Source organism: Penicillium manginii (assembly GCF_028828005.1).
Source record: "Penicillium manginii strain IBT 31320 chromosome Unknown utg000004l:1.0-7231830.0:1.0-7236170.0, whole genome shotgun sequence".
NCBI lineage: Eukaryota > Fungi > Ascomycota > Eurotiomycetes > Eurotiales > Aspergillaceae > Penicillium > Penicillium manginii.
In genome coordinates this window covers 1205039-1227753 of record NW_026643105.1, presented here as the reverse complement: position 1 = coordinate 1227753, position 22715 = coordinate 1205039, and the positions used below count along the sequence as shown (strand labels likewise).

At 50.9% G+C, this 22715-nt stretch overlaps 11 protein-coding genes across 11 annotated transcripts; 8 read left to right on the top strand and 3 right to left on the bottom strand.

Annotated features, from left to right (window-relative positions):
* Positions 1-279: 279 nt before the first annotated feature.
* rom2 (putative Rho guanyl nucleotide exchange factor (Rom2)) lies at positions 280-4064 on the bottom strand (the record flags this gene model as incomplete). Its single annotated transcript, XM_057100821.1, has 3 exons — positions 280-363; positions 428-2770; positions 2796-4064. The coding sequence occupies 3 exons, from the start codon at positions 4062-4064 to the stop codon at positions 280-282; spliced, it is 3696 nt and encodes a 1231-aa protein (XP_056960451.1).
* Positions 4065-4911: 847 nt separating this feature from the next.
* On the top strand, positions 4912-5887 carry N7533_004170 (V-type proton ATPase proteolipid subunit; the record flags this gene model as incomplete). Its single annotated transcript, XM_057100820.1, has 8 exons — positions 4912-4959; positions 5025-5042; positions 5106-5118; positions 5205-5287; positions 5336-5460; positions 5520-5604; positions 5670-5755; positions 5851-5887. 8 exons carry the CDS (start codon positions 4912-4914, stop codon positions 5885-5887), a joined length of 495 nt encoding a protein of 164 aa, XP_056960450.1.
* A 704-nt stretch (positions 5888-6591) lies between these two features.
* N7533_004169 (uncharacterized protein) lies at positions 6592-8200 on the top strand (the record flags this gene model as incomplete). The annotated part of the gene is made up of 4 exons (XM_057100819.1): positions 6592-6841; positions 6924-7013; positions 7093-7217; positions 7295-8200. 4 exons carry the CDS (start codon positions 6592-6594, stop codon positions 8198-8200), a joined length of 1371 nt encoding a protein of 456 aa, XP_056960449.1.
* Positions 8201-9451: 1251 nt separating this feature from the next.
* N7533_004168 (glycosyltransferase family 32 protein) lies at positions 9452-10555 on the bottom strand (the record flags this gene model as incomplete). The annotated part of the gene is made up of 1 exon (XM_057100818.1): positions 9452-10555. One exon carries the CDS (start codon positions 10553-10555, stop codon positions 9452-9454), a length of 1104 nt encoding a protein of 367 aa, XP_056960448.1.
* Positions 10556-13135: 2580 nt separating this feature from the next.
* N7533_004167 (uncharacterized protein) lies at positions 13136-13408 on the top strand (the record flags this gene model as incomplete). The annotated part of the gene is made up of 1 exon (XM_057100817.1): positions 13136-13408. One exon carries the CDS (start codon positions 13136-13138, stop codon positions 13406-13408), a length of 273 nt encoding a protein of 90 aa, XP_056960447.1.
* A 369-nt stretch (positions 13409-13777) lies between these two features.
* On the bottom strand, positions 13778-14107 carry N7533_004166 (uncharacterized protein; the record flags this gene model as incomplete). The annotated part of the gene is made up of 1 exon (XM_057100816.1): positions 13778-14107. The coding sequence occupies one exon, from the start codon at positions 14105-14107 to the stop codon at positions 13778-13780; it is 330 nt and encodes a 109-aa protein (XP_056960446.1).
* Positions 14108-14308: 201 nt separating this feature from the next.
* On the top strand, positions 14309-14497 carry N7533_004165 (uncharacterized protein; the record flags this gene model as incomplete). The annotated part of the gene is made up of 1 exon (XM_057100815.1): positions 14309-14497. One exon carries the CDS (start codon positions 14309-14311, stop codon positions 14495-14497), a length of 189 nt encoding a protein of 62 aa, XP_056960445.1.
* A 556-nt stretch (positions 14498-15053) lies between these two features.
* Positions 15054-16447, top strand: N7533_004164 (glycoside hydrolase family 43 protein; the record flags this gene model as incomplete). Its single annotated transcript, XM_057100814.1, has 2 exons — positions 15054-15638; positions 15704-16447. 2 exons carry the CDS (start codon positions 15054-15056, stop codon positions 16445-16447), a joined length of 1329 nt encoding a protein of 442 aa, XP_056960444.1.
* Positions 16448-17085: 638 nt separating this feature from the next.
* N7533_004163 (uncharacterized protein) lies at positions 17086-17627 on the top strand (the record flags this gene model as incomplete). Its single annotated transcript, XM_057100813.1, is given in 3 exon segments — positions 17086-17145; positions 17162-17575; positions 17586-17627. 3 exon segments carry the CDS (start codon positions 17086-17088, stop codon positions 17625-17627), a joined length of 516 nt encoding a protein of 171 aa, XP_056960443.1.
* A 1126-nt stretch (positions 17628-18753) lies between these two features.
* Positions 18754-20647, top strand: N7533_004162 (tRNA threonylcarbamoyladenosine dehydratase; the record flags this gene model as incomplete). Its single annotated transcript, XM_057100812.1, has 3 exons — positions 18754-19143; positions 19228-19330; positions 19392-20647. 3 exons carry the CDS (start codon positions 18754-18756, stop codon positions 20645-20647), a joined length of 1749 nt encoding a protein of 582 aa, XP_056960442.1.
* A 321-nt stretch (positions 20648-20968) lies between these two features.
* On the top strand, positions 20969-22348 carry N7533_004161 (putative serine/threonine-protein phosphatase; the record flags this gene model as incomplete). The annotated part of the gene is made up of 3 exons (XM_057100811.1): positions 20969-21506; positions 21565-22052; positions 22106-22348. 3 exons carry the CDS (start codon positions 20969-20971, stop codon positions 22346-22348), a joined length of 1269 nt encoding a protein of 422 aa, XP_056960441.1.
* Between the last annotated feature and the right edge of the window lie 367 nt (positions 22349-22715).

The window sequence follows — 22715 nt, the reverse complement described above, 5'->3', positions numbered from 1 at the left end:
AAGGGAGGAGAAGAGGACAAAGCAGACACGCAAGAAGTGGTATTTGCGCTCCATTGTACAAACAAAAACAAAATGGAAAATGAGTCTTCCAGACAGAGACGTTCTTTTGGACTTCGGTAAGATATGAGAGGAGGTATGAGAGGCGGGATAGAGAGAGAGACACGAAGCCGTTGGACCGGACTAGTACAGGGCTGGGCTGGCAGCTCGGTGGGAGTAGGTTGGGATGGAAACGGCGAGACGGAGGATGCTCAGCTGTATGCTGTCATGCACTCAGCAAGGTTAGATTTGATTCTGGGGTTTGCTCCAGAAGTCCAAGCTAGCGACTATGTCCTCGCCTGATTCGTCTTCATAGGCATAGATGATCTGCAAGAAGTTGTGTTGTGTTAGTATATGGTAAAGTGGTGGATGGAAAATCAAGGAAACATACCTCGCGAGTAGAAGAGTGCAGCATGCGAATGTTCCTTCCGGTCATGATGTGAATCAGTTCGCTCGTTTCCACATTACGGATCTCAACGAAGTTGGGCTCGAATGCCAAGATATAAGGATAGGAAAGAGCGAATGCCGTCGGGTTACCCTCCCAGGAGATTCTCCAGTCCGGACGAGCACGCCATCCATTGCGGTTGACGAAGAAGGAGAAGTCGCTGTAGTTGAGGAGGAACTCTCCGTTCATACGCTCGATGTGGATGGGCTTGACATTCTCCTTTCGTGCAACGAAATCGAGAGATGTATCGGCCTGGTCCAGGAGGGACTGGGTGTCTGTTGTTTCAAGACTAACGACCTCAAAACCACGAGCACAACCAACACACAAGGTAGATCGCAAGAAGTGAATCGAAGAAGATTCGGCTGGGATATAATATTCCTTGAATGGCTTGAGGGTATCCTGGCCACTCTGGAACATCTTACTGACAGCAGACTTCTTCTTGCCCTTGGCCAGGTTGTCCATCGGCTCGTAGACCTTGATAGTACTGGACAAGGCCGAAGTCTTCACCGAGCAGACAAGATGACGTCCCAGGCCGATACCTGCTTTGAAGAAGTTGGCATGGCCTTGAATCTTCTTCGGGCGCTTGGCAAGTGCATTCTTGTTGTCCTCCCCTAACTCAAGAGCATCCATGGGGTAAGACGAGAGGGTCTTGTTTGCCAGAACCAACAGCAACTGATATTCCTCTAGAGTGTCGATTTGTGTGACTTGGCTAGCCTCCAAAACCTTCTTCGGCTTGGCTGCCTTGTCTTTAGGCCAGCGATCAGATATATAGATGCCACTATCGGTTCCAATCACCAGCTTCCGTCCGCCATCAACTGGAACACAGCAATTCACCCGATTAACAGCAGAGAAGAAATTCTGGCTCAGAATTGTCTTGTTGTAGAAGTTGCTGTTCCGCTCCCAAAGCTTCCTTTGCTGTTCCTCAACCATTTCAATGAACTTTCTCCTTTGAGTTGGAGAGGTGGCGTAAACAGTCTGCTCATATCCACCTTTACCAAGGTGACGGAAGGTGATTGGCAGCTGGCCGTCCTTGGCGGGGGGAGGCAGCGGGGAAGTTTTATTAGACAAGAGGCTGGAGGAAGGTCTTTTCGATATTCCAACTCTGGGAATCACCTCGTCCATCTGTGGGATGACCAGAAGTTCAAGCGGTATAGGTTTCTTGTACACTCGGAATTCTTCACGCTTATTCACCATCTTGATTCGAACCAAGAGGACTGCGTGATCAAAGAGATATGCTGTCACCTCCGAGCTCTCAGCGGTGGTTTTCTTGAAAGCCATCTTGGTCAGCATTTGTCGATTCTCTTCGGTAAGCTTAAGATCCACATAGTCTCCTGGGTTGAATTTGAGAGAGCCATTGAGTTGCACCAAGTTGAAGTGGTTCTCAGCCTTTCCACTCTCGGCGTTGACACGAGACAGGAAACTCTTAATCAGGGTTATGGCCTTTGGAATGTCCTCCTTATCAGGGCTGTCGTCGGCTGTATACTTCAAGACCGATCCCAAAAGAAGGGGGTAACGAGCCAATCGAGTGGTTGGCTTGGTGAGATAACCGTTCAGTTCCAATTTGCGGGACTCCTTGAGACGCTCTGTGTCATCGACGAATTTTGAGAAGCCCACGTTCGATGACTTTTCCTTCTCGAACTCGTATTTTCCGTAGAGTTGGTTTGCACCATACTTAATGAAAGGGTCGAATTTGGGCACATGTTGGAGGAAGATATCACCAACAGACTTGACGACGGGGCTTTCCTTTTGGCGTGCATTCAGAGCTTCAGCGAGACCACCATTGACCTTGAGCACCTCCAAGCAGTTACCGAAAACAGTTCGAATGAACTTCTCCCGTCGATGCTCTGGAATGGGCGAGGTTGTCCCAGGGCCCGCGGCACGTAAGGGTCGCATCCAGAAATCTCGAAGGTATTCCAGGTCCTTGACGAAGTCGCGTTCGGTGTACATAATCTCAAAAATGACTTCTTGTCGCTTCTTCTCGTTGTCATCAATGGCGTCAGAGACTTCCTTCGGAACCATGTTAATCCACAACTTTTGGTTGTCATTGTCCTCGTCGTCATCAATGGGCAAGGTGCCCTTGGTAGTAGTTCCTAGAACCGGCTGGACCTTGAGGTTCAGTCTCGATTGCTGTTCTAATCGTCGGGGGCAAGCAATGGAGTAGCATAGACTGTCGCGAGTGCAGGTGGCAGAGTAACATTCAGTCAACAAGGTGAACACTCCATTAACTTCCGAGCTAACAGTGTCCTCGCCCATGGTCTCCTTGAATTGATAGACTTCTCCGGGGGGCATCTCGAAGGCGGTGGTCATAAGTAACGTCATGGAAAAACTTCTGTGCGTCCAATGCACGGCCGAGGAGCAGAGCAAGATTGCGATCATTGGTTCTGATGATAAGAGAAATCAGATCAACGGCGTCAGTACCGGAGAAAGCATTCTGGTACGAAAGGCCGTTTTTCTGTCGCTCGCCCAATGGCGCCTTCTCACGAAACACGTCGGCGACCCGTGAGAGCAGAGCAGGATAAACCACAGGCAATCTGTTTCGACGCGAATTGCTGGAAACAAGGGTTGTTTGACCGTTCGAGCTCTGGGTTGCTCCACTCTGGACGCTCATGGTGCGGTCCGGCATGATCGTCGACGCCATCGACATCGTGCGAGATCTAGTTGATGCGTCGCTGGGTGGACGAGGCTTGGCATAGCTATCGGCGACCATTGCTACATCGGCAGGCATGGAGTCGAAGCGCTGTGGAGCCGGGACTGGGACTGGGGCCGGAGCCGCCGCAGATGATGGGTCATGACCACCCGACGGTGGGCGTTGTCGAGACGGGATCGCTCTTCCACTGGAAGAGATGTGAGGATTTTCTCGGTCCGTCGCATAGGTGGTCATGGACATAGCTCGCTCGTTGCCATGTCTTTCTGGAACGGTCCGGCCCAATTGAGTCATACTCGATCCAGAGTAGTAAGGCTCGCGACGCGAGGCAGCCGCAGAGGTGTGGTTGAAATTGCTAGGTGGGGCGGGAGGAGGGACGGCTGGGTAGGATGGTCCATTGAGTTTCGCCATCGATCGAGATCTCGTCGCATCTGAATTTAGGGCTGGAGGGGGCATCGGCCGACCCAGGTCCCGCGGATCCGCATATTGGGGTGGCGGGCCTGGTCTAGAATCCAAGCGTTGGGGTCGAGGATAAGCGAAGCGTCCCCCCGCTCCCGGGTACGGTCGCGGCTGTTGCGGTGGTTGCGACGACATTGTCGCGGCCCCGGACCCAGCCGCAGGATTGTATGCTTGATATTGCCCGGAAGGCGGCGGTGGAGGATATCCATTTGGCGGTGCAGATGGCGGCGGACCGTATCCATTCGGGACCTGGCGTGTTGGCGGCGGCGGCATCCTCTGGAATTGGGGCTGCACGGTGTGCGAGGACATTGTGTGAGCACGACCCTGAGAGAAATGTGGGGTTTGCGAGTTCATAGTCTGCGAGCGACCCCCCTGGGGCACGCCCCCAAAGATATCGTTGAAGGCGGCATCCCGTTGTGTATTCGAGGCAGGGCCATAGGGCCGGTAGTTCCGGTTACGTTGACCCCCCAAATCCGCCATGTTCACCACACCAGCGATCAACCGAAAGAGATGTGTATTTCCAAGTTCGAAGGGTGGCGGCTTCTATGTTGCAGGGTGATAGGCTGGGGAAAGGATGTAATAAAGGGTATCCGGGTCGATCGTAGAGAGCGTTCAGGGCGTAGCAAGAGTTCTGTTCAAGGATCGTAGACAACGGGAATGAAAGGGACTGGCGATAACGGCGATCTCACTGAGGTATAAGATTGGTAGTGAGAGTATTTGAGAGTCGTCTTTGTGCAAAGCCGGTTCTCAGTAAGCCAATAGCTTCCCTCCGGAGTAAACGGGGGGGGTTTGGCGGGAATTAAAGGTCGAGGAGCGCTAGGAGCCGTGAGCACAACAAAGTCAGGGCTCCCTGATATCTCATACCCTCAGCATCCCCCTGAACCCAGAGATTAAAAGGATGAACTGGAGAGAGAAGTGGAGTGGGTGGATGGTGGGGGGTGGAGGGGGGGAGGAGGAGAGGAGGGGAGGTGATTGTTGAAAATGCAGCGATAGATTGGGGGGGGGAAACCAGCGGCCAGGAGAGGAGGTAGACTGTATTGACAGATGGTATAACCATTACGATCTCTCAAGATGTGGCATACAAAGAGGGGTGGTCAATGCGGAAAGGGAAGTGGTATGGTATTGTCACATACCCGAAGAGAAGCGCGGCAATGCGCTACGGCGGGCCAAGTGATCCTCTGCAACAACCGCAGGAGCAACACTGGACTTACGTTGAACTTGTCTTCAAGTCCACCTCCCACTCAACCCAACTTCCTCCTTCCCCCCCTTTCTCTCTATCTCTTTTGAACTCCCTCACAACACCCAACACATCGATACATCCTCAATCATGGCGGACAGCGAACTCGCCCCCAAGTTCGCCCCGTTCTTCTCCTTTGTGAGTGGCTCTCCCATGAGCTCCAGCTCCAGCTTCTTTGCAGCTATACTGACATGCAACTCTAGGCCGGCATTGCCGCTGCAGTGAGTTCCGACTCTACTTTGAATCTGATATGATAGAATGAATGCTAACGACCGGTGGTGAAGATGGTCTTCGGATGTATGTGGCTTCTCAACTTGGGTGGATCGAGGAATTGTTGATTCTTGATTGGGAGTAATGGGCACACACAGCTGACACCTTCACAGCGGCAGGAGCAGCTTACGGCACAGCAAAGTCGGGAATTGGTATTGCAGGTGTTGGTACATTCCGATCTGACTTGATCATGAAGGTAAGCAAATCCAGCCCTCGGCGGTTCCGATGCAACACAACCTGACAGATTCGAACCATCCTACAGTCTCTTATCCCCGTCGTCATGTCCGGTATCATTGCAGTCTATGGTCTCGTCGTCGCCGTCCTTATCTCGCAAGCACTGAGCCCGACAAACAACTTGAGCTTATACACGTATGGTTGACGAAATATTCTAGAAATGGAGGACTAGTGGCTGACGGGAGAGGATATAGCTCGTTTATGCATCTCGCAGCTGGCCTATCGGTCGGCTTGACCGGTATTGCGGCCGGCTACACGATTGGAATTGTTGGTGATGCTGTATGTGCTTCTCCTTTCCCTCCGAGATCGGAAACGCAGGATACTTTGGTTCTAATAATTACTAGGGTGTTCGGGCTTACATGCAACAATCCCGTGTCTACGTGGGCATGATCTTGATTCTGATTTTTGGTGAAGTTCTTGGCCTTTATGGGTATGTTTACTGGAGAAGAGAAAGAATGAGGAGAGGGCCCCGAAATAAGCCGTCTTCAAGGTTCTTTGATGTTATAATGCTAACTTGACTACTAGCTTGATTGTTGGTCTTATCCTGAACTCGAAGTCTTGAGTGCGCGCGTTTTCCCCATCATTTCGCAAATGCTTCTATATGATCGCTTCCCCTCTCGCGCACTTGCATGATTCCGTCCACAGGTGGATCGCATTAGGTCACACCCAGCGTATTGGCGACAGGAGGGCCCTGCGCTAGAAGATCGAGACCAGGATCAAGACTCAGATCCAGATCCAGATTCTGAATCCCGATCCAGGCTGGCTGAGTCTGGAATCGCAAGGACTCTCTATTGCTCTTAAACTCTTCCCTCTCTTTTTTCTTTTTTTTTCTTTTTCGGGGTGTATTATAAAGGAACCACATGTTCTCATATACTAAATTCGGGAGGAATACCAGTGACGGGGGCCCCGTCAGCCCAAAGAATTAAGATTCCGATTTATCACCGTAGTTGCTTCTCACCTCGGGACTGAACTAGGAAAGACCGTAGCCCCGCCCCCATAGAAATACGTCAGAGCTGGCAGAACTCTCCTTTTGCCATCTTCTGCCCCGCGCTCTTTGCGAACTCCATTCTTCTCTCCCCACGTTTTTATTCCAGGGGATCTTATTCTCCAAATGACCTTTGTGTTGGTCTAAATATCACCCCCGGATCAAGCTGGCTACCCACGCGAAACTGGTGGCGCGCTAACCGGGTGGGCTCCTATACTTTTCTTTTTTTTAACCCTCCAATCTTCCGTCGCGGAGGGAGACTACTATGCTCTACTGTTGCAATGGCCACCGGAACACTCCAACATTCGGCACCAGGTGATGTACAAGGCAGTACTATCGCCTCGAGATCAAACGAAATGCGTCCCAACGATACCCACCAGAGAGACAAGCATCTCGTTCAGTCCGGCCGTCCTCCGCAGCGATCCGCGAACCCGTTTCTCGTCACTGAGCGCCGCGAGGAAAAACAGCTCTCGATCTCGTCGCGAAGTCTGCATGTGAATGATTTTGTTCTATTGAAGACACTTGGCACTGGTCCGAACTCCTTTCCCTCTCCCTTCCCAACCCGCATATGTTTCTTTCGGAATCTCACCGTCGTTCTTTGGTTACATATTAGGCACATTCGCTCGAGTTTCCCTCGCAAGGCTGAAAGATCAACCGGACAAGAACAAGGTGCATGCGCTGAAGGTTCTACGCAAGGCCGATGGTTAGTTCGAACCTTATCGCAAAGCTGTATACGATCACCTAAGGGCCGGCGCTGACCACGGTAATCCATCACTAAACAGTGATCAAGCTGAAGCAGGTTGAACATGTGCGCAACGAACGCAAAACCCTCGCCGCAGTAGTCGGACACCCTTTCATCACAACTCTCGTCGCATCTTTCTCGGACGAACAATGTCTTTATATGCTAGTACGTGGGGTCTCTCTTATCTAGTCTTACTACTAGTCCCCAGTCTCGGGTTCGTGCGGCAGCCTAATCGCTAGCAGTTGGATTTTTGCCCCGGAGGCGAGATATTTAGCTATCTCCGACGCGCCCGGCGTTTCAACGAAGAAACCTCGAAGTTCTATGCGGCCGAAATCGCCATGACTATCGAATATCTACATGACGTACAAGGGGTGGCTTATCGTGACCTAAAGCCGGAGAATATCCTACTCGACGCAAATGGCCATATTAAGTTAGTCGATTTTGGATTTGCGAAACAAGTACACAACCGCGAAACCTACACGCTTTGTGGTACTCCGGAATACTTGGCTCCGGAAGTCATTCATAACAGCGGCCACGGACTGGCTGTTGATTGGTGGGCTCTCGGTATCTTGATTTACGAGTTCCTTGTAGGACAACCTCCATTTTGGGATCAAAGTCCCATGCGAATTTACGAACAGATTGTCGAGGGACGCCTGCGTTTTCCACCGAATATGCCCCCCCGCGGCGCAAAATATCGTCTCTTTGCTCTGCAAGACAAACCCGTCGGAGCGTTTGGGCTACATATCGGGGGGGCTCAGCCCGAGTCAAATCCCACCCTTTCTTCGAAGGAATTGCTTGGGACGACCTTTTCTATCACCGAGTCAAAGGCCCGATCATTCCCCGGGTATCACATCCCGCAGATACGGGTAACTTTGAAGAATACCCAGACTCCGACAACCGAAATCAAAACCTCTACACCGATGACCTTAAGAAGAAGTATGAGCCTCTTTTCAGCGACTTTTGATAAAAAGAGAGGTTCTTGCCCTCGTCTTCTCTCTTCTGTGTTGCTTCTTGCATATACTTCGTTTTGGCAGCTTCAGCAGCCTTCCTTTTCAACATGGGTTGGACTGAGATCGCAAACTCATCGGGCTGCCGCTTTCCCCGTCGTTTTTGGACACAGCAAGGTGAATCACCCCGCGTCTTTTTAGCCGGTCAATGCGTGACCACCTCCAATATTCCTTTCCCTGGATCATCGACCTTGGAAAGTCTGTAACCTGTCAGTCACCCTTCACCCGATACCTTCCACCTCCGCCTTGGATGGTGATTCTCCACCTACAATACCCCCATCCGCCACAACGCCTTATACCCTAGGGTAATCTCTTTGGATTATACCTTCTCTCACTTTCCACTCGGAGAATATAGGCTAGTCATTTGACAGAGCGCCATATTCCTTCTAGCTTTGCCATCACCTTGATAAGACCGCCTAGCTTGCCCTCGAGTCTTATGGCTCAGGCCTATCGAATAGTATCGATCAAGTCATCACCCAAATTGACGATTCTATTTTGGCTATGATCTATCGTCGACCGGTCTTTTGGAAATGATACAGCTATGCCTGGACATTTCAAAGCTTGAAGACAGAGACGGAATAATCAGCTGGCGTGTTATCATCTTCTTTCTTTTTCGACTTTACTTTGTTGTGTTTATGCTTAGAATGATTGCACAAACCGACACGTATATATACTACTACTTCAATTTCCAAGGTTCGGAGATAGTTCAGTTGTATTTTCTTGTCCATGCTACTAGTACTAGTACAAGAGGACTCGGGACTTTTGCACAGTCAATTAGAACTTACCCCTGTACTACTTACCCACCACTACACTAATACTTAGAACTAGTAGTAACCCTGGAAGTACTACAAATCGGAAGTCACTTTCAAGTTGAGAGATAAAATTATTTAGAAAGGTTCTTTATTCTAGTCATTGGAACGTTGGAGGAGCAATAAGCTCTAAGCAAAGAAAAAAGGGGGTGGTTTATAAAACATAATAAGTATGTACGGATCGTAAAACATGGACGCGCTCATCGTGATGAATAAATTGTCCATGCCTGGGACGTATCCAAAAAGGGCTGCTTGCAGCGCGATATCCAGGACAAGAATCGTCACAGTCGGTGAGAAGGGGAGAGAGGAGGTGGTCGGTAGTCTCGCGATTATCGGGTCGAGGAGATGGCCGATACGAGATATTGGTGCTCAAGCAAGGGTTGTCTCTTTGATTGGCGAGGTATGGGGTCGATATGTCGTCAGAAAGACAAGACAAGACAAGATAAGGGTATTGTTAAAGCAAAGCAAGTAAAGCATCCAAAGCGGCGACGGAGTGGAACTTTTAGTGTGACAACAGCAGTGTTGCAAATTTGCTTCATAGCGATGGGTCCGTCTTCCACGTGCCTGGGAGAAGAAAAATTCGTTAGATTATGGTTTCGGGTGAAACAACGGAAGTGAAATGAGTGGATGACCTACCATCAAAATTGTGCTTTACAAAGGCCATAGGATGATCGGTATCACCCGCGTTCATCTGCCCAACACCAGGGCTGAAACTAGTAATAGGCAAGACGACCACATCGCCGACTTTGCGGTGGGTAGTTTGGCCGGAGAAATCTTCATAGGTGACGTTCTTCTCCCCGGGCACGATATTGAAGTAATCCGGGTCGTTGAAGTAGCGGAAGACCGCATCAGTCCAGGCTCCGGGCCCCGTAAACTCCATGACAGTCTTATCCATCTTGCCGACCTTGAGGATCCCAGCCTTCTTCATGCGCAACGTTTCCTCCGTGATATAAGCGACCATATCGCGCAAGATCGGATGGCCTGGTTTGGAGACAATAGTCCATTGACAGAACTGGATGCGACGCGAGTACCAATCATGCCAGTCCGGTCTATCGGGATCGGCTTCGATACCGACCATAAATCCGATCGTCGAGCGGTCGAGCTCCTCTGGTAACCAGTAATGAGCAGGTTTCAGTGCTCTGGTGTCGATGTCGCTATAAACCCCACCGCGCGCAAGCAGCACGAGATACCGGAAAAAGTCCGCCTTCATCACCGCCAGCGGTAAGGAGTCATAGGCCTCGAAGACATCCGGCATCGATCCGTATAAATACTCAATTAGGTGGCGTTGGGTGTCGTCGCCAATCGTCTGGTGGGTGAAGTATGGGTTCATTTCCGTCCATGTCGCCTCGACCTCGCGCAGGTCTCGATCAAATCGACTTGAGGACGGTGCGTATTTCCATGTTTGCCAGATATATGCGGGGAAATGAGGCTCGAGTTTGTAGGGGAATTGGTAGCGAAGACGTTCGCGCAACGGGGCTGTTAGCGCCGGGCCGAACAGCTGCTGCTGTCGGGATTTGGCTTTCTTTTTCGGGTTGAGCAGCAATTCCTGTTCCTCCGCAAAGATATCTTGCACGGGCTTATATCCTGGCACTCCGGGAATGTCGGTGGCGGGCCGGGTTGAGCGGATGAGGAATACGAAGGCTATAAGGCAGATGACGGCGAATAAGGCCTTTCGGAGCGTCGGCATGGTGGGTGGCGGGGTTTTTGTGCGACCGTGTAATCAGATCGAACCCCTAGCCCCCCTCCTGTGAGGATATCGACAGCCACGCGCACCGTTGAGTCGGGCTATCCAGGACCTCTGCGGGTGGCGTGGGAGCGCGAGGCGCGAGGCACGAAGCTCGGCGGCTCGATTCGGGTTCGGTTCGGTTCAAGAGGGATGCGATTCGAGAGGCAATTGGGTTGCCGAGGCAGGATGGTGTGTATGCGTTCTGAGATTAAGCTTCAGGCGATCGGAGAATTGGCATGGCGGTATTCTCCTTGAGGCTGGTGGTGTGTGTGACTTCCAGAATGCGACGCACGCCGCAAACAGAAATAGGAGATACCACACGGAGTGGATCAGGAACCTGGGCCGGGGATATTTCAGAAGAATAGAAGAATTCGAATGAGAAAGAAGCCAGAATGGTTTCCCTCCCACTCGCGAACACACTAGTCAGCACCGTCAGGGTTGAAAGTGGACGGAGCCTGGAAAGATTGCGTATGCCATCCAATCTGGCTGGGTGGATCCCTCATTCACGTGGCCCGCTGCACTCGCCGTGCCGATTTATGTATTTACATGTACGGAGTACTTATTTATTTTCTGCTTCTTTGAATTTGTTCTCGTTGCCATATTTCTGTTAATTACGGAGTACGTCTGTTTGAACTAACTACCTGAACTATTTGGTTTAAGTTGTTCCCCACGATTGCGCCGTTCCGGTCCCCGGGGCTGACGATCGTTCTCGAATTGGAGACAGATACGAGGCTCAACACAGCAGTTTGATATGCTGATCCTTATTGGAGTTGAACTGTCAACCTCCCAGCGAGGATTTTTTCTTTATGGATGTTTTCTTCGGTCTGCTGTTCTATCACAGGGCGCGTACTAGTGTGAATGGTGTCGGATAGTTGCGTCGTCACTACGGGGTATTGGTAGTCCAACGCCCCTTTAGGCATAGGATCGACCTTTTCTCGAAGACTTGAAACATTCATATGCACCCTTGGGTTTTCTCCTAGACACTCTTCATTTATACTAGGGGTTCTAGTTATACTAGGGCCCATCAGATAGTATTACAGGGGGCTCCTTCAATGGTCATGACCCTGAGCCTGTGTATCCTAGCGACCCGCTGTCAGGTTTAGTGCCACACTATGTAAAATTTGATAAAGAAATATTTAGCTCCTAGTCTGGATTATAGTGTACTAGTAGTAGTAATAGTCGGAAGGGCCGGTCTTTCAAGAAAACTGCGGCCACTGCAAATATTTTGTCAAACAAGCTTCGTCGATCTAGGAATGCCAAGCCAGCCAAGCTCTGCTTACGCACGCACTGTTCAGTTAGCACGAAGCGACAACTTGAAGGACCAAAGCTTTGACAATAGGTGTGATAATATATTCGCACGATAACACTGGCAGCAATTTGAACCTCAAACTATCTGTAGGAAACGTCTCTGGCCGCTTGAGCCTACTCTAACCAGAAACTATTTACACGATAGCTCTTACTAGTTATAGTCCATGCTCTTCAAGTTGACAGTACCAGAATCGGACGTTCATGACCATCTGGGTAAGCAGCATGCAAGGCAAGAAGATTCGGCTGAAGTTGCAAAAATCCGGGCAAGTCGTGCCTGCCACCAGTGCTGCATAGTAATACTAGTAGAACTGGCATTCTATAATCAGCAGTCCCCGTCAACATCAAAACATCCCAAAAGAAACACCACCCAACATGTCCTAACTTGAACTTTGAACAACTTTCATTTGAAGCAATTCAACCTCATAGGGAATCCCAGTGTTACAGAGCTTATGCCTTACACTCGACATAGCTTGTGGAATTGAGTTGTTATACGTCACCCAGTCCCGGAACTTCTTGCGTGCTGAATATACGGATTCGAATATTCGCGTATGCTTCAATTACGGTCGAACAGGTCATTATGCTGGTTGAGAAGCATTCTCCAATACCGAAAGACCTCGGCGACAGTAATACATGCAAGCTGGGAAGAATCAAGCAGCACAATTTCGTGATTGCGTGTCTATCATCCTATCACTATGGAAATTTCAATGCGGCCAATATTGTGACGAGCTTGAGACGAACCTTCTCATGAATTAGAGCGGGCATGCCGTCACCCCGAGGCGATCAAACACTGTCCGTTCTACAAATTGGCCTCGCAAGCCCTGCAGTTGGCTTCGGACCACTAGCCCTTGCAGAAAGCCTCAATATTAGATATATTGAGGACGGTCGCCGACGCCAAAAACTTCATGTCCAGGGAACATCCATGGATACTACTAGTAGCATCCAGGGTAAAAACGCTCTACTGCTCTTCCACCAAGAAGGTTGATCAAGCAGAGAATTTCTAGCCTACTCCGGGCCTATACTCTCGAAAGCCCATGCTATTCTTATGATCTTTCGTCAAGCCTGGTGGGAAAAAAAAACATTTGAAGACAACGAGATTCAGTCTCCGATTGCCTGGGTCTGAGCCCGAATCCGAGCCCGAATCCGAGCCCGAGGACTATCAAAGACAAATCTGGCGGCTGTACAGCAAATTCTAACAATGCCTATCGAGTCAGATAATTTGAAAGGTGCTGGACCATGGGAACAAAGGTTGAGCGAGACCAGACTGAGCTGTACTCATCTCACGAGTTTGCGCCTATGCTACTTCGTGTCTTTGGATTAAAAAAAACCGACTTTATGGGGAAGCTCGGGTCAAAGAAGATTCAGGACCCACAGAAGAAGGGAGGAAAAGAAGATGGTACCAGGGCCATGGCTCAGTGTGTTCTGGAGGTCGAATACCGTTATTTTGGGCCGCGCAACGCCCCCAAATTTGACCCAAGTCTCCCAGATCTTCTCCCATCTCTACCTTAATTGTATCTTCTGTTAGACAGTAGTTATACCCTTACAAGCAAGTCCAATCAAGATGGAGTCCTTATACCAATTCAGTGTGGTTCCCTCGAGGCAGCCCCTGGCTCGTCATCTAAAAATTCTCGAGTGTGTCCAAGATCTTTCTCTAGCATATAAAACCTACGAGTTAGCTATACTAATATCAAATATCAAAATCAAATAACCATGTTGTTTCAAGAACTCAATAAGAAGTGAATAGATGTGCTACGTACACTACTACTACCACTAGTAGTAGTTAGTATGTAGTTATAACTTATAACTCACCCTCCTCTGTCCACGATATGAGAACGTACGGGCCCTCATGCTCCTCCCTCTGAAAGCAGTGGACCAGACTCAGCATCTGCTGCTAAAAGGTCTGGTGCCCTGGGGACCCGGGTTGTCGAGATGCAGGATGATGCGATCACGCTTGAAATGGGTGAATTTTGAGTCTGGCTCAGTAAGACCCAGATCACCAGCAGCATCAATGGAAATTCGCTCAATAAAATCCTTATAGAGTAGGGATACGTCGATCGATTCAATCGTGCTGCCTAATGATTCCGGCACTTGTAAGCGGTGGAAGACACGATTCCCCACACTCCCCGGGAGCCCCGAGTTGGGCATTCCTGGACGAGCAGTTTGGGAGATGAAGGAGATGCACGAGGAGTGACGGAATACAGAAGCCATGAATTGTACTCCGTAATACCTCACTCATGCAAAGGCCTCTTGGATCAATAATGCCTTACTCCTCGACTGCATCTGAGCTATCGAGACAAAAGAGCGTCAACACAGCAACGAAAGAGATCAAAGCGCGGATCAACAGGGGCCCGCACTAAATTGAAACCCACCTGGCGAAAGAAAGTATGGATGACAGAATCATCTTGCGCCATGTCCATTGGCCCCAGTCGCGTCCTCATGGGCCGCCCACAAAAGCTTAGCCAAGACTCGATTTCTCCTTGCGCTTTAGCTTCTTCGCAGACACAGTCAGCCGATGCCCAAGCTGCAGTTGGAGGCGATACCGAACACGTCTCCAGTAAGCTGCTTTGTCCCCAAATGATTTTCCTTGGTGGAAGTTGATGGTCTCATTGGCATCAAAACTGGTGTGATCTCTCCGGCCTCTCATAAGGAAGACCCCTCTTTTCCAAGACTTTTCCCCGTCTGAATGGCCCTGCATCTGCCCCCACGCCCCCATCAAAACCTTACACCTTACACACTTTGCTCCGTACGGGGCTCTAGATTGTTCTCTTGCCGTAGCCAATCCTACTGCAGGATCGGCCCATCAATCCCCGTTTCACATCTATTTATTCTCGCATTTGCCCCGTAATCTCGGCATCCCTGGTTGTTATAAGAAGCCGCTCGTCCATCCAATTGATTTGACCCTTTTTGGACTTCGGGATCAACGCAGGTGCTTCAGAAGGGGGAATCAACAGATTGCAATGGGCAGAATTGTTCTTTCTTGTCTACACTTTTCCTTTTCCCTTTTCACTTGTTCAGCTTCCTTCACAGCCACAAATCTTGGGTAGCGTCGGTGCTTGCCCGTTCAAGTTCAAGTTATCTATAGCCCGGTCACCTCAATCAAAACCGCCCCCGACTTTTCAAGCAAAAAGAATCGAGGTTCATTCGGTGCGACACAATGCAAAATCCTTCGAAAACCGGGCAACCCAATACCCACGACGTCTCGGCGACTGGTGATTTACAAGTGGCAGGGCAATTGTCAGACAGCGAGGGAAGTCAAGCGGGACTGGAATCGAAGCAACCGGGGGATATTGAAAGCGAAGGGAAGAAGAAGGGCCTCTTTGCGCGGCCCTGGTCGCGAGGACAAATCGGCATATTCAGTGCACTATTGTTCGTGGGACTCGGATTAGTGGCAATCATCATTGCTCTGCCCATCATCTTCACGAGAAAGAAGAACCCGGACCTGGGCGATACATACCACCTGTATCATTCGAACCACGACGACCCTAGCTACAAGATTAGAGAGAATCGCCCCGTCTTCGCCATTCACAACTTCCCAGACCCGGGTCTGCTCGAACACAACGGCACATGGTATGCCTATGGGACGAACCCCGAGAAGCATGACCCTAATACCATCCACATCCCCGTGGCGACATCTACCAACTTTGTCAACTGGACTCTGCACCATGACTATGACGCGATGCCAACCCTCGGCGGCTGGGAACGCAGTGTCAACCACTGGGCACCAGATGCGATTCAGCGGGTACGTGGAACTAATCCTCGAAACCACCGAAAAACAACAAAGTGACTGACTGACACTTCGCACAGGACGACGGAAAATTCGTAATCTACTACGCAGGCCAGACAAAAGATTTCAAAACGCACCACTGCATCGGAGCCGCCGTATCAAAAGGCACCGACCCGCTCGGTCCCTACATCCCTCTCAACGAATCCCTCGCCTGCCCACACAAATACGGCGGCGCAATCGACCCATCCCCTTTCAAAGATACCGACGGCACCCTCTACGTCGTCTACAAAGCCGACGGCAACAGCGTCGGCAGCGGAGGATACTGCGGCAACAGCCGTCTGCCCCGTCGCCCCGTGCCGATAATGCTTCAAGAGCTGGAAAGCGACGGCGTCACGAAAGTAGGCGAGCCAACGACAATCCTCGACATCGACGACTCGGACGGCCCGCTCGTCGAAGCGCCGGATATCATCCGCACCGCCAATGGGACGTATTTCCTCTTCTTCTCGTCGCATTGCTTCACCTCGCTCGGGTATAATGTCAAATATGCGCACGCCGGCTCCGTCAAGGGTCCGTATACCAGAGCTGAGCGGCCACTTCTGCAGACGACGGATTTCGGTCTGGAAGCGCCTGGCGGCGCGACGATCTCGAAGGATGGGACGAAGATGGTTTTCCATGCGAATTGTGGTGGGTGGAGGTGTATGTATGCCTCGGCGATTGACATTCGGGCTGTGAATAGCACAGTTGTCTTGTCGACTCTCGAGTTCGAGGTTTTTGGGAACAGCACGGCGAATAGTTCCAGTTCTGCCTCGAGTGTTTCGTCTTGAGGCTGGTGCGGTGTGGGCGGTCTGTTTCTGCTTGTTAGTTAGCATTGCATCTGGCGTTTTGAGCGTTCGTGGCTTTGTCGAATCGATGATACCCGCATGGTTTGGTTCATGGGCATATTCGCAAGGAGGGAGTTTCGATAGAAAGAGAATCCATCATTTATCACCATTTTCTATGGTCTCTTTAAACGCGTAGATTCCAGAGTAGGTCGAGTGCGAGTCCGCACCGTCGCTGTTGAGCTCATCTTGTGCACCATGTCGTCCATGTTGAGCGATGTGCATGTCGCGGGCGTGCCGCGGAGAGAGGTTTGGGGACAGAAACAGGCATGAAAGAACCCAAAGGAGATCCTACATTTACTCGAGTCTACAATGAAAGCAAGTACTACCAGATAGAAATGGTCATGAATCAACAGTTGTATTCTCGACTTGAATTAAATACAGAAAAAAGGGGAACAGGAAAGGAAGATTGAAGATTTTCGACCCCCTCGGATTTTAAGCACTATCATACTCAACGAACTAACGTGCCTTGGTTCGGAGAGCTTGGGTTCCTCACGCGTCTTCCTCGGGAAAGCTTGTGATTTCTCGGCAGTAGCGGTTTGGGTTCATCACAGGGAAATCCAGGAAGTTGGTCCAAGGAGACCATGACGAAGAAAGGTGGTGACGAAGCCTCCGACCTGCCTCCGGCCCACCTCCGCCAGAGGGTACATCCCATCCCAGCGCCTGCATGAAAGAGTTTGCTGGGTCCTGTTACTCCTAGGAGTGTACGAGCCCGACAATGTGAAGCCCTCGTCTCAGTTTCTAGTCGCTGCCGCCAGTCGTGTAGGAGGAGGAACCTTTACCCACCGTTCTATGCGAAGAAGCACCACCCTTCCACCCGCGGCTTCTGGAGTCGAGATCTTCCAGTCGAGGAGGAAGAACCCGATTGTCGTCGTACACCAGTCGAGTGAGTGTACGAAAAAGGACTGTGAAGGTTTAGCGCGAGGAAAGGGGAGAGACCGGATCTCCAGCTCGAGAACAAGGACGAAAGTGAGGAGTCAGGAAGGGGGAAGAGAGTGGGCTGGGCTCGACGGTTCGAGGACCAATGGTTTGGAGGAGGAAAGCAAGAAAGAAGAAGAGAGTTCAGAGGGCCAGGTACTTATAGGCGTGGCCTCCTGCCATTCACTCTGCCATTCACTACGAGTGACTCACTCGCGGCCGTTTGCACATCCGAATGGGGAGACTGCATGCCTTCCTACTTTGGAAGCAACATTCACCGGGGAACAATTTTGATTGGTTTGTCAGTTACGTACATTTCAGGTGCCAGCGACAGTGGAAGACAGTGGAAAACATGACACGATTGATTGATTTGATTGGCTTGACCGAAAATTGCAAAAGGTCCAACTCTCTATAGAGATAGTGAATGATAGTGAATACCGCACCCTCGGATTGAAAACTACCTTTTGGTTGTCACTCGTCATCGGCATGCTCGACGCCGTTGCCCTCGAGGGGTATACAGACGGAGCAGTAATTGCCTCCGAGTAAATGCTAGACGGGGGATTCTCGTCATTGGGTGGGTTTGCGACTTGGTAAAGGATTGGGGATTAGGGCTGGATTTTGAGATGCGCTGTTGCAAAGAACTCGAATGTATTGTATGCGGAGATTGGCACCAACAAAACAGGCTGGGTGGTCAGTGCTACATGGTAAGTCGTCAATTAAAGTATTTTCCAATCAGATACTGAATGCACACGCTCATCAGGTGTACAATTGGCATCGAGTCCCACCAGGTCAAACGTCAACATTGGACGGGACGGGCATTGTGGCAGACCGGTTCGCAGCTATCATGAGATGATTGCAGCAAGCCTCTTAGATTTCTGTTCATGTTCTCAGTCACCCACATACAAGCAGACGTGACTTCCACATGAGCAACAGCGAGGCCATTGAGGGATGTACTCCGCCGCCTGATCCAAGAAACTTGGACGTGTCGTGAGAAGCTCTTGTGATGGTTATCGTCATTGAGGCTGGAAAAAAGCACGGATGCTTTGTTTTTCAGGTCTGCGCAGAAAATTGTCAGTATTTGACCACCTCTCATTCCAACCAGCTGTTGCGAAAACTCACCTGCGGTGCAGATATGCGGAGAAAAAGAAACGCGTCGTCGGGTTTGACATTATCGCTCGAGGGCCGCGGCTCGACCTCACCGCTTTGCAACCGAATCGCCCAATGGTGGAACCGATGAGCACATGGCCCTGCAGAAGCGCATTCTTATAATAGTGGCCCAATTGCCCCTAAGAACGGTGAGTGCTGCCCAGATCTGGACGCTGTCTGATTCCACTATGGCTCCCCCAGGCTCTAGGTGGTGGCAGGCACCTGATGAAGGTGATCTCGACTATGGATTTGATTCTGACGATTTGGATGCTAGATTTGCCCAGCCTGAGCGCAATCCCCGCCAAGTGCTTCCCCGAGACCGAGGAGCTACAGACGAAGACGCAGAACGAGAACGAGATACACCGAATCCGGAAGAGAAAGGCGTGCTTGGAAATATGGCTTCGTGGTTGCATCGCCAGGCTGGTTCGTCCAATAACCAGCTTGCGACAACCGCCGTGCTCTCCGGAGCTGCAGTCGCCGGTGCAATCTTTGGATACCAGGCTTACAAGCGGAACGAGGCTGTTCATGACCTCAAGGCTTCTATCCCGGTTCTCAACGAGGCGCACCATGCGGAGAAGGTAAGGCTTCCAAGCTCTTTTTGTGGGAGATTGCCAGATTCCAAATTCGCGATAAGAGGAACGGAACGCTGACAACAACCCAAGCTCACAGAATTTGGTATCGCCGACAATGGAATCCCGATGAGCAAGGAGGATGAGCGTAGCTCAGCTCTAGCTCGTCGGGCACAGAAAGGCGACTACGATGATGGTATTATTTCCCACATGTCTCCGACGAAGCAATGAAGCTAACGAGTGTGACCTATGAACAGATCTGATCTTGGAACAACTCGCCCGAAACCGTGTTTTCCTCACCGACGACGGACTTGCGAAGCTCCGATCCTCTTACATCGTTGTTGTGGGCTGTGGTGGTGTTGGATCGCATGCTGCCGCCGCACTGGCTCGCTCAGGCGTGGCTAAGATCCGTCTCATCGATTTCGACCAAGTGACCCTGTCATCACTTAACCGCCATGCGCTGGCCACACTGGCTGACGTGGGAACATCCAAAGTACACTGTATCCGGAGGAGATTGGAGCAAATCGCTCCATGGGTCATGTTCGACTGCCGCAACGAACTTTTCGGCAAAGAGGCGGCCGATTCCCTCCTTGGTCCTTGGACTCTGACACACGAAGGAGAGGGACGACGACCAGACTACGTGCTCGACTGCATCGACAATATCACCTCGAAGGTCGACTTGCTCCACTACTGTCACGCCAACTCGCTTCCCGTCATCTCGTCCATGGGGGCAGGCTGCAAGTCAGACCCGACTCGCGTCGTTGTTGGTGATATTTCCGCCAGCACCGATGATCCTCTCTCGCGCAGCACCCGGCGCAAATTGAAGGCCAAGGGTGTTAGCTCTGGGATTCCGACGGTATTCTCGACCGAGAAGCCCGGTCCTGGGAAGGCCAGTCTACTCCCTCTTCCCGAGGATGAATTCGCCAAGGGTAAAGTTGGCGAGCTGGGTGTTCTCCCGGATTTCCGAGTACGCATTCTTCCGGTTCTGGGAACCATGCCTGCAGTCTTTGGCTACACTGTCGCCAATCATGTCATTTGCAGTGTATCAGGGTACCCGATCGACTACACTGTGGGCGCCAAGGGCCGGGATAAGCTGTACGATGGTATGCTGGGTGCCTTCCAAGGTGCCATGGAAAAGCTGAACCGACACTTAGCTGGCGAGGACCCCACTGGTCTGCGCCTGCCAGTCAGCAAGGACGATATTGCCTACTTGACAGAGGAAGTCTGGCGGGGAAGAAGTGCCATCAGTGGCTTATACAACCGCCTGGTGTTGATGCCGTGGGAAGTCCCCGCGCGTGGATTCGCTGTGGACGCGGATATGGCGAAAGAGGGACAGAAGTATATTCCTATCGACCTGAAGGATCTGGTTTGCATGACCAAGGACGAGGCCACTCGTCACGAACGTGAGGTTCTACGTGGAGACAAGAAGGTCGAGGAGCTTTATGATGAGACAGTGCTACAACGCGTGAACCTGCGGCGACAGGAGGCGGATGAGCTGGAACAGTACCGGTGAAGTGGGGAAATGGGGAAATTTATCATGATCAAATGACTGTAGAGTAATCAATTCAATCAACAATCCTTACTAGTACACATAATATCGTAAGTATACTATACTAGTTTACTGGGATGGCCGGGACGATCGATGATCCACGGGACGCCTCAAGTGGGTCCCGCCTTCCGAATCCGAGAGTTCCCCAGTTGAACTTAGGCTGCTCTCTGATGCGGCCAAGATAATGAAACTGCCTTCTTTGCCAAGCGTGTCTGACCAACCCCCTCTTCCCTGGTTCTTCTTCTTGACATATCATTCCATGTCTACTCCTCCGCGATCTTGATCATGGCCTCACAGGACAAATACGAACTCGAAGATCCAAATCATCACCCCGACTCCTTCCACCATGGCCACAGTCGACAGCGCTCCACCAACGGGTTCTCCCGCTTCTCCAAACCCCTGATCGACTCCGTTCGCAATGGATGGCAATCCTCCTCTCCAGCCTACCACCCCCTCACCTCCGCGAACGAGAATGAGCACCCGCGCTGGGTGCAGATGGCCCTGTCGGTCCTTGCGGCGCCGCGATTCCGCAGATACGTGATCGTATATTTGACGCTCTTCCTACTCGGCTGGGCGGGCTGGGGCCTGGCTATTTCGCCGATGCTGCAGGACCGCGCGGAGATGATTCGTGCTCTGGATGTCGATTCCAAGACGACGGGGTGGTTTGGGACAAATGCGTTGCCGAAGTTTGATGATTTGACTCTCATTCAGACTATGGATCCGAAGTTCCTCCCCGGCGGTCCGGTGGATGTGGAGACCCTCGGTGCGGGGACTCGGAGGCGTTTGGTTGTTGTCGGAGATGTACATGGGTGTAAGGATGAATGTAGGTTGGGTCGAATCGACGGATGGAATTGACATGGCGTGCTGACATGGTCATACAGTGTCTGAGCTCTTAGAGAAAGTTTCTTTCTCAAACGAGAAGGGTGACCACCTCGTTTTCACGGGCGACTTGATCAACAGGGGGCCCGATAGTGCTGGTGTCGTGGACATGGCGCGAGAATTGTCGGCTTCGTGTGTGCGTGGAAACCACGAGGACCGGGTCTTACTTTTGCGGAAGGAAATGGTGGACACGCAGACTTTCACGGAAGAGGAAGATGTGGGTATCGATCTTTATACCGAGAAGCAGTTGAAGGAACGCGCTTTGGCTCGCGCCTTGAGCGACGAGCAGGCGCAGTGGTTGGGCACTTGTCCGGTCATTTTGAATGTCGGCCAGATCCCCACTATGGGGCAGGTTGTTGTTGTCCACGGTGGTATTGTTCCGGGCGTGGAGCTCGAGAAGCAGGATCCGTCTCTTGTGATGACAATGCGAACCATTGATGTGGATACACATGTCCCGAGTGAATCGAGTGAAGGTCTGAAATGGGCCAAGGTAAGAAAGACATTTCATTCGAAGCTGACGAGCGACGCGCTAATATGACCCAGATGTTTGATAAACACCAATCGGCCTTGCAGAAGAGCCTCTCCTCATCCAACGAAGACCCCCGTTCCGAGCTCATGACTATCATCTACGGCCACGACGCCAAAACCTCGCTCAAAATCCGCAAATATGCCAAGGGCCTTGACTCTGGATGTGTGAAAGGTGGCAAATTGACCGCGCTTGTCATCGAGGATGATGGGACGCAAAAAGTCGTTCAGGTGAAATGCCGTAACTACACAAAGGGCTAAACGCAGAAGCCTCTTGTGTCGCTTTTTTTTTTATTTGATATTGTTTTAGCCCTTCAATATTGCATCTACGGGCTGGCGTTTGGGTTCCAGCGGCTCATGGCATATAAAATTCGCCATGCGGAGTGTATGGGTTTTGGCTTCTCGGGTATATTCTATTTTGCTACATCTTGTGGCATGTGTCATATTGGCTTTGTTTATACGATACCTGAATATGAATACGATTTGAATGCGATTTGCTTACATCGCATTTCCCTCAAGTCCTCCAAGTCAGACATCGCATGTTCATATAGCTCACAATAAACTTGGAATTCTGATGCTGTTCCAATTGATGACATAACCTTGAAGGCCTTCAGCTACTAGCAGTACT